We start from the raw sequence: 10,782 nt of genomic DNA, 5'->3' as shown, positions 1-10,782 counted from the left end.
CTTGAAATAAAGCTACAAATATAAATGAAATAAAATTAACATATTTTACGTCAATATTTATTCTTATTTCCGATAGGAAACCAGGGACGCGAAAATTTTCTAAACACACTTATGAAATGTGAGAAAAAAACATTGCATATGGACAATGGATGAAGAAGAATTATCAGTTGAAATAGTACAAGATGAGAGCGAGGCTGGCCGAACCACGGCAACTTGGGAACACGAAGATTTAGCTCAGGTTTAGATATCAAAATTTGATTTGAACATAATTTGTTTGGGCTATTCCAAGTTTAAGTCTCTTCCTGACGGAGGGACACATATGTCCATGTTTTACTTTATGCAATCTTCTCGTCAGTGCTGTACCTTTATCAAAATAAAAGACCGAAAATTAAAAAGTGTAATAAGTTTCTACAATATCTCTCAAATGTAACGGTCAATATTATACACCTTATCGCTATTTGTCCGCCATTACTGAATATCACACAGGTTCCCGTAAAATTTTGACGTCACAAAACAAAATATCTGACGCCACAATGGAAAAGTGATTGTTGTATGCGTCAAAAGTTCAAGCGGCCGGGTCAGCCGGGATTAGCGATAAGGACATTGAAAATCCCATTTGTCTGTTAACTTCAGAACACTGCTCATTTACAAGTCCCCAAGGAGCAATTTTGAAGGCCTTGCGGAAATACTTAGGATCTTTGCCAATCAGTCTCTTTGTTGAATTAGCGAGATGAAACATTGAACTCTAATAAAAAAAATTGAGCAAACCTGGGAAAAATCAATGAAGGCATGAATTTACATCTCAAAACTTGAGGACTTTTGTGGGATTGTAAGAAAAATTTACTTATAGAAGTAAATTTTTGAGAAAATTAAGGGGAGATTATTTAAACATTATTTATTTACTTATAGATGTGTATGTTTTTTTTTACTTCTTCAAGTAAATAAAAATAACTTGTACAAGTAGTACCCCTGACTGCCCTCCCTATTTTTATATGTACATGTATGTAATTTTCTTTTTCAGCTAAGAATAAAAGTTTTCCGTGGACATTTAGACACAGTAAGAAGTTGTAAATACATTGACAATGATAAGAAAATCCTCTCTGCCTCAGATGACAAGTCAATCAAGATTTGGGACGTAGAGACAGGAGAAGTTCTCCATAACTATACAAGATGTCATGATAGCATTATATCACAAGCTAATGTCAATGACAATGGAAGAAGGTAACAAATGAAATCTATATCTACTGTTACATTATTTATAACAAAAGAATATTAGTATTGAATAATCATGGAGTCGTAGCATTTTAAAATATCATTCTCAATTTTATGTATTTATTATTATGAGTTTAGTAATATTGCAACTGCAAAAGTTCAGTATTATTTCAACAGAAAAAGTTCATTATATTTCAACGTCAACAAATTTATAAAATACATGGAGTTAGCTATATTTTTATAGTTATGAGTTAAAGTAGATGTGAACAGTGTAGTATATATCATTGAGACAGCAACCCATCAACACAATCAAACATGAGTGGTGTAGCATAGATATAGTTTACTGATTAGAATATAAATAAAAGGAGAGTATACATTAATCTGACAGCAACCACACAACAAAAATAGCAATAACAAAATCTTTACATATTTTTAGATATGATGATCTTATCTAAATTTTATAAATGTGAAGGAATACCTATCAATCATAATAACCATTGTATGTTGGGATATTGAATGTTACTAAGATTATTCATTATTTCCAGATTTGTTAGTTGTGGATGGGATAAGAAAGTTGCTGTTTGGGATATTGAATCAGGAAATTGTGTGGTGAGTTAACTGGTTTTAAAATAAACTGAATTAACTGGAGGCTCTGTAAGGCTAAATGTCACCACGATCTGGGTTATAATAGTAAACAAACTGAATCAGCTAGAGGTGCTGTAAAATAAATGTCACTATGATTTAATATATTTCTATTTTGAGTACGAAGAAATGTAGTTAAGTAATTATCTTGTTTGTAAATGTGGACTACTTAAGTATCTCCACCTTATTCCAAAATCTACTAAAGGTTGTGGTTTTCTCCAGGCACTCTGTCTTCCTGGTCTATCAATAAAAAATGACTGCCACAAAATAGCACAATGGTGCTGAAAGTGGTGTTCATCCCCAATCTTTTAATCAGCCTATTTCTGAAAGATTGCAATTATTGAGTAGGTACTACAAAAGAAAAGAAAAATATGAAAACTTTAATTTCTTGCAGTGGTCAGGACAACATGCTGGTATTGTGACAAGTTGTAATTTTTCACATGATGGAAAATATGTGGTTTCTGGATCAGACTTGGATAACACGGTTAAAATCTGGGACTCTAATACAGGAGATCTCATACATAATGTTGACGGTATGTACCAAAAAATCTGTAATTCATTTTGATTCAAGACAATTCAGAATGTTAACTACTCATTGAAATTGATTGAATCTCAAAATTACCCAGGATATCTGAGTTGGACAAGTATCTAGTTAATGATTGTATTTACTATTTTGTTGAAATGTTAAATTAAAATAACCATGATAACAAGTAAAATGAATGTAAAAGATATGTCATCTATAAATCCAACAAAGAAACAGTTAATATTTTATGCAATTAGCTTGTCTTATTTTAAGGAAAAGGAGAGTGTGTGTATCAAGCCCTTTATTTTTTTTATTTTAGTGTTTGGCTTGCCAATATAAAAAAAAAAGATGTGGTATGAATGCCAATGAGACAACTCTCCACAAGAGACCAAAAGACCCAAAAATTAACAACTATAGGTAACTGCACGGCCTTGAACAATGAGCAAAGCCCATACTGCATAGTTCACTATATAGGCCCGGAAATGACAATGAAAAACAATTCAAACAAGAAAACTAACAGCCTTATTTATGTTGAATATTTGAATTAAACTATTGAGAGTGTAGAAATTATGTAATCTTATTAAGATGCCAAACTTGCTCTATACAGAAGACCAAGATTGATTTCTACAAGTTTATCCTAGGATTCTTTAAAGTAGTGACATGAACATTATTATGTGCTTTGGTACAAGCTTAAGATAATCCAACCTACATTTAATTTTATTTCAGACATTCATACCAGTACCATTACCAAGTGTATGTTTGCTCCTGGTGATGATAAGATTATTACAACCTCCATGGATAAAACTGCCAAATTCTATGATCTAAAGACCTTAAAAGTCACTATTACTGTACAGTAAGTAGTAAAAAGTTGCTAAATCATTGACATTGATTTCAGACAGATGAATTGAACTAAGTATTATGTAATAGTCTAATATATAATTATATAAAATTAGTATGTGTGATGTAATTTCCAATACGACAACTCTCCACCAAAGACTAAATGAGATAGAAGTTAACAACTAGAGGTCTGTAACTCACAGTACATGTACAGATTTCACAATAGGCAAAACCCTTACCACACAACAAGTAATAAAATGCCCCAATAGGACAAACAACAACAACTGAATTAAAGGCTCTTGACTTGGCACAGGCGAAAGTTTTCTAAAATCTATTTTGAAATAAGTATTTTAATGTGACCATGCAGGTATGAAATCTTGAGTTTTGTTTTTACTGATTGTATTTCTGATACTGTAAGGCAGTTTTAGAATTTACATATCAGAGTAAAATAAAATGATTTTATCAGAACTATATGATGTTAATTCAAGTGTATTTGATATATGATACTGTATTAAAATATTAAAAATAAATAGTAAAATTTATCATTGTTACTTTTCTTGCAGAGGACATATCAATATTATATCATGCTGTGATATCAGTCATGATGAGAGAAAGTTTGCGACTGGTTCCTGGGATAAAACTGTTAATATCTGGGATATAGCTACAGGAAGTTACAGGTAATCTATTCCTATATATCTTCATTAAAACCTTCAAATTCAATTATGATTAGAAAAGGTTGGCTAGCAAACTAAGGATCGTATAAAGCTTGTGAGGTGAGTTGTTCATAAGCTCCTAAAGGGAAGTAAATGGTCAATTTGGATTTGTAAACCATGGCCCAGAAAAACATCCCCAGCGTTGCTGAGATAAAAGTTCCTGTTAAGTGATCTTGTGTGGCAATGGGAGATTCTTTAAAAGAATTTTGATGAATGTATCATATGTAATATATACTATTCACAAATAGATATATTAACAAGTCATGTGACAATATAAAACTGGATTGAAGCAGGAGGTGAGCCACTTGCTTGTGATATATAAACAAAACAACATGAAATATCGGATAGTACATCAGGTCTGTTTCTTATTATGTTCTATGTAAACTACTGAAGAATTCACATTAATCGGCATACCGTAAATGAAAGGTTTTTTTTCCCCAAAATTGCTTATTCTCAATTAATGAATGTTCAGTCATACTTATGATTAAGTGAGAGTTGACTGCAGAAGAAGGACAGCCACTCTTTGCCCAAGATCATATAGTTTAAATTCTACTTTTTTTATTTATAGATCAAAAGGCCCTGGACAATTATGTGGCAGCCATGATGGTTCTGTTAGTTCGTGTTCATTTAGTCCGGATGGTAGGTCACCATTTTTCACTCCATTAAACTCAGAATACTGGAAAATATAATTATTTTTTGTAAAAAAAAACAATATCTAAAGGAGATTAAAAACAGAAAAGGAAAGAAATTATGAAGTAGGTGAAATAATTTTTATGCCAAATGTATAAAAATAAAGTGAAAATATAGGTAAAGGGAGATAAATCTGTAAATTTTCAAATGTAGTTACATAGGAAAAAATCTTAGCATAAAATATCAGTTTGAGGTAATGGTTAACCATTATTAGCCTATATATGATTAATAATATTTTCCTATTGGTTTTCCTTGATAAATTGTGTTTATTTTTAGGTTTACAGTTAGTTACAGGGTCTTACGATTCCACAGTGTGTGTTTGGGATGTTGATAACAGAGTGCAGAAAGTCAAACTTCAGGTACATTTACTGATATAAACAAGTGATCAATAAAGATAGAAAACATATTTTATTAGAAGTAAAATTCAAAAAGAACTAAAATTAGACTGAATCATATAAATCTTCTCAAAGGTGATTTTTATTGAGAAGGGGAAGTAATTACACTAAGTGTAAAGATATATTGTTCCATTTCCCTTAGATATGGCTATTTTAAGGGTTCACTTAACAGATGAATCTCTGTCCCAAATTGTATAAAGCTTAAACTCTGTACCTGATGACAGCTTAGCAATGCAAAAAATGAGCACCAGCTAAGTGATGATCTAATTTATTCCAGGTGCATTCCATAGAAAAAGTTTTTTTTAGAGGTTTGCTGTAATTCATACTATGAGAAATCCTATCACTTAACTGTATCATGTGATAGCTTAACATGTGTACTCTCTTTTGATCTTTTGCTGCTGTTTTCTCAACATATGGGTTGAGTCAATGATTTATAGCTTACCATTATATCAAAATAAAGACTCTTCATTGATGTATTTATAGTGAATGATATAATTTATTTACAGGGTCATGACGACTGGGTAGAAGATGTGTGTTTTGGTAGTGATCAGAAAACTGTTTTATCATGTTCTAAAGTATGTATGATTAGATAATTTGTCTTTTTCATCATAATTAATTATATTTTGTGAATCTTTTGGTATACCTGTATGTTTTACAAATGCAAGTGAATGTTTCTAGGGAATGTCAATGTGTTTAGCTTATGACATTTACCCATAACTGCAGCTTAAAATTAAATTGTAGTTTATTGTTGATATGGTAAAGATTAAGTCAAATTAGACTGTTTTCCATTACATAACTTACTTACATTTAATTATTGAAAAGAAGATTAAAGCTAGTATGTTAACAATTAGGCCAATATTTGACTATTGAGAACAAGATTTTGTTCAAATTGGGCCATAGGAAATTAACTGTATGTTAATTATACTGTGAGATCCTAATATGGTAAATATTTTTTTACAGGATAGAACAATAAGAATATGGAATGTAGAAGAAGCTGATAAATTACCTGTTGTATTAGAAAGAAGGAAAGCTATTGGTCTAAAAATCATTAAGGTAATTCATTATCACCTCACTCCGAAAAGTCCAAGGGATATGAAAGGAGTAGGTCCAGTAAGACCCCTTTTTGGCCCCCAAATATAGCAGTTTTACAAAAATTGATAAACTGTAAACTTTAAGTTATTAATTGGAAAGTAAAATGCTTCTACTATCTTAATATGGGCTGTTTTTGACAATACAATGCACATATATTGGGTACTAGCAACATTAAGTCATGCTAAATTACTGAAATCTTCACAATTATAGCATTACAGTTAAATTTTAGACGGTTTCCGACTTAAATGAATGTGGCCGCATTCTTTTTATACGCCCGTCGTCTTTTAGACGGGACGTATTATGGTATACCGTTTTCCGTCCGTCCGTCTGTCCGTCCGTCTGTCCGTCCGTCCGTCGTCCACACTTAGGACAATAACTCAAAAACACTTTCACCAATTTCCATGAAACTTAAGTGAATTGTTTATATTTATTGACGTAAGCTCCCTTTCGTTTTTTTTTTAATTTCAGATTTTAAGTTTTGGATTTATAGGGCTTTATTCATAAAAAAGGGGGGATTTTCAACACTTCGGACAATAACTCAAAAAGGCTTTCACCAATGTCCATGAAACTTTGGTGAATTGTTTATATCTATTGATGTAAGCTCCCTTTCAATTTTTATAAATTTCAGATTTCAAGTTTTGGATTTATGGGGCTTTATTCATAAAAAAAGGGGGATTTTCAACACTCTATTGATGTAAGCTCCCTTTCAATTTTTATAAATTTCAGATTTTAAGTTTTGGATTTATGGGGCTTTATTCATAAAAAAAAAGGGGGATTTTCAACACTTCGGACAATAACTCAAAAAGGCTTTCACCAATGTCCATGAAACTTTGGTGAATTGTTTATATCTATTGATGTAAGCTCCCTTTCAATTTTTATTGTTTATATCTATTGATGTAAGCTCCCTTTCAATTTTTATAAATTTCAGATTTTACATTTCCGTGTTATGAATTTTTATGCTTAAAAAAGGGGGGATTTTCCAATTTTGGGACAATAACTAACACTTTCACAAAATTTTATGCGACTTTGATAAATTGTTTATATCTATTGACATAAGCTCCCTTTCCATTCTTATAAATTTTAGATTTTACGTTTTCTTAAGTAATGAATTTTTATACTTAAAAAAGGGGGATTTTATGAAACTTTGGTGAATATATTAATGTAACATCCCTTTTGATTTGTATATATATTTCTAGTTGATCATATAAATTCATTTAAAGCATAAAGACAAGTTAAAAGAGCAACGGGTGTATCATGCGCTAAAGCGCAACCCTTTATTCATTCTTAATATTGAAATGTAAGTTGTATTTAATGATAATTCATAACATTTATAAAGGTTGAGGATGAATAGGGATGCGGCCACTTTCATTTTTGACAAAAACCATCTGAAAAGTGACATTTTTTTGGCATTTTTGATAGATTTTTCATATTTAAGCTAGAATCAGAGTGTTTTTAATGAGTGAATCATTTAAAATCTTTCACATTAACTAATTGTATCAACTGAAATAGACACTTACGTGTTTAAAAAGAGTCCAAAATCTTTCATCAGATGAACCTGAAATTTGAGGCCAAAATTGGCCCTTACCGGACCCACTCCTTTTATTAGTTTATACATTGTTTTTGATGATTTTCCTTCCAACCAAAATAAATTTTACACCATTAAAAGAATTCATTGAGGAATCATGTTTTAAAAATGATTATGTCTTAAGGATACAGAAGGTCTATTTAGAATTAAGTCACCACAACCTACTTTTTACTTATGAATGACTTTGCTGATAAAAGCAACTACATATACAAATTAAAAACCAATTGTTCAGAGAACAATTGAAAGTCTTTCCAAACCAAAGCAATTTGGATAAGAAGGTAGTTTCTTTATACTGATGCGATAAATGATGGATTAATTATCTTTTTGAGTGATATAAGGGAGATAATATGCTACTTCCGGTGAAATGAATGTCACATCCGGTCTCATATGATAGCTTCTTTCACACTGATTCCAAAAATATATAGTTTCTATATACTTTTGTATGTAGAATGGGAGATAATTGGCCACTTCCGGTTTGTTGAAAGTCATTTTTAGTCTTCAGTAATCTGTTCATGTATCTATATGACAAATATTATGGATTCTGAGTACTTTTATGTGAAAAAGTTGCAAAAAAAGCTACTTCCGGTTTTCTAAAGGTCACTTCCGGTAGCCATTTTTCAAGGTCATTTGTCACTTAACCTTTTGTATAAGGTCAAATGTCTTTATAATGAACTTAATTGAAGTTATAATCAAATAACTTCATATCAAGACATTTCAGGGGCACCAACTCCTATAAGATGCCATTTAATTGTATAAGACTAAATGTAGCATATCTTCATTCCAATAAAGCTGACATTTTGCACTTGTTCTTTTACATGTATCTCTCAAAGTGTCGGAGAAAATGCAAAAACAAGCAAAAGTCACAATTGAGAACTTGACCTTGACCTTTGACCTTGACCTCATTTTCTAAGTTGGGACCTAGGGGACTCAAATAAAAACATTCTAGGGTTATACGGTTAACTGTTGATGAGTTATATAAACATACCGACAAATTTATTTTGTAAAGGTAGATAACTCCTATAAAATTTCATCGAATCGCTTCGATCCAAATGCGCTAAAAATTACTGAGGATGTAACGAACAATTTGTAAAAAGAATTTTGTCGCTATCTTTTTTTGTTACGAAGGAGATGCACACAGATGATAAACAGTGAATGGGGAGATAACTCTTACAAAGAAAATGGTTCGGCTTAGCAGGGTAAAATTTAAAAGCGCATAAACTATACGATACCTTATGAGAAATATCTAAGCGACATATTGCGAAACAAACATTTATCGCAAGAACAAAAGTTGGCGGAAAAAAAAAAAAATAATAATAATAATAATAATAATAATAATAATAATAATAATCAGAAGAAAAACAATAAGTCTTTCCACAGAAAAGTGGAAAGACTTAACAATGGAGGAATGACATGTCATGGAGTATGTCTCATAAATAGCCATGAAGGACCATTTTTTTTCGGTTGTTGACTCTAGATGTCTTATGGTTTTTGTGTCATTGGGTTACTGTCCCATTAAGTTTACCAACATCTCATTTTGCACATGTAAATATTATCCATTCTCATGTGCCTATCCAGATACTGTGGATTCATTTATTTTCGTGGGTATCAATTTTCGTGGATAGAGAAAAAAAAGACGTTTCGTGGTATACGTAAATTCGTGGATTGCTGATTACAACACCAAAAAATTAGATACGTAATTCGTGGATTTCCTTTTGATTTAGGAGATCAAATAACCTCCTTGGTTTGATCAATAATAAAACAAAACAAAAAAGAAGGAATTCATTGAATTGTCAAAATCCTCGCTTGGCCATTCTAGGTTAAAGTGCTCATTGATAACTTCGATTACAATAATGGACAGAGACAACTAATTAATTGTTTGTTTTACAATTTATAAATTCTTGTCTGAATTCTATAAGGCATTCAAAACTTTATGATTGAAAGCTCATTTCCCTAATCGCGATATAATAAACAGTGATATAAGTATAAGGTGTGAAAATAAATGTTCCTGTCATAAACAATATTACCTACGGGCAATATCTCCGTACTTAATCCTATTGATTTTTAATCACTGGTAAACCAAACTATGACATGGTAATTAACAACTTGCAGTTTTAATCAATTTTAAAAAGTAAATTATCACTGATATTCGATAAATTTATTATAGATTTAATCAAATACTTGTATCATCTTTCAATAAAAAACACGTGTTATGTTACAATGTTTATCGCTAGTCAACACTATACTAGAACTGCCTAACATAACCGGAAATAAACATCCGACTCTCTACACATTTCTCGGGATTATTCTTCGTTGAATTCTTAAATTCGTGGTTCGCTGTGACCCACGAAAATTGGTATACCACGAATAAAAATGAATCCACAGTATCTAACTTTTCAGTTCCTACAAGATCCTTAATAATCAATGTCTAGGTCTGAATATTCAAAAAATATTTGTGGTTAGACTATTAATTATGTACCACATATATAGATTTGTTAGATTTTTTTTTAGCTTTTGTATAAAGTTTAAATGTATACTATAAACACATTTTCATGATGCATCAATATGTATACTGCATATTGATAACCTATGTATTTTGTATTTGCAGTGTTCTATGTGTGGGAAGCCTTTCTCATTAACTTCACTGGAAACTTACAAAGATGTTTCAGTATGTGTGTTCTGTAGGATGCAGAACAGAGAACAGACTATGTTAGAAATAATGAATATGGTTGATGAAGGATGAGCCATGAATGAAATTATCTCTTATCTGTGATACATTTATTTATTTTTAATAAAATTTATCTACTGAAAGATTTATTTATTATTTCTGCTCAGTTATTATATAGCAATGGCCGAGATAGCTGTGAACAAAAACATTATATTTCACATTGAAGCATATAACTTCCTGATATTTCTTGCCATCTGTAGTTCTGAGAACTAGCACTGTAAAAAAATCCTGGTCAGTATCACTATGTCAGTCTAAGCAAGGATTTGTATCACATGAATAGGATCTTGTCCTGAATATGCATGTAATAAATCCCATCCACGTATAGAAAAAATCCAGATCATATGAGTATTTGGACCATATGTGGATGG

General features: G+C 31.1%; 1 protein-coding gene across 1 annotated transcript; it reads left to right on the top strand.

Annotated features, from left to right (window-relative positions):
* The first annotated feature begins 57 nt into the window (after window positions 1-57).
* On the top strand, window positions 58-10,497 carry LOC143080797 (WD repeat-containing protein 88-like). Its single transcript, XM_076256834.1, has 11 exons — window positions 58-238; window positions 1,022-1,221; window positions 1,758-1,821; window positions 2,249-2,387; window positions 3,104-3,230; window positions 3,778-3,891; window positions 4,496-4,566; window positions 4,894-4,976; window positions 5,519-5,587; window positions 5,973-6,065; window positions 10,295-10,497. The coding sequence occupies exons 1-11, from the start codon at window positions 146-148 to the stop codon at window positions 10,427-10,429; spliced, it is 1,188 nt and encodes a 395-aa protein (XP_076112949.1). The 5' UTR covers window positions 58-145; the 3' UTR covers window positions 10,430-10,497.
* The last annotated feature ends 285 nt before the right edge of the window (window positions 10,498-10,782 follow it).

The sequence above is a fragment of the Mytilus galloprovincialis genome, chromosome 6 (genome assembly GCF_965363235.1).
Source record: "Mytilus galloprovincialis chromosome 6, xbMytGall1.hap1.1, whole genome shotgun sequence".
Taxonomy (NCBI): Eukaryota; Metazoa; Mollusca; class Bivalvia; order Mytilida; family Mytilidae; genus Mytilus; species Mytilus galloprovincialis.
This window is presented reverse-complemented; position numbering and strand designations above follow the sequence as displayed.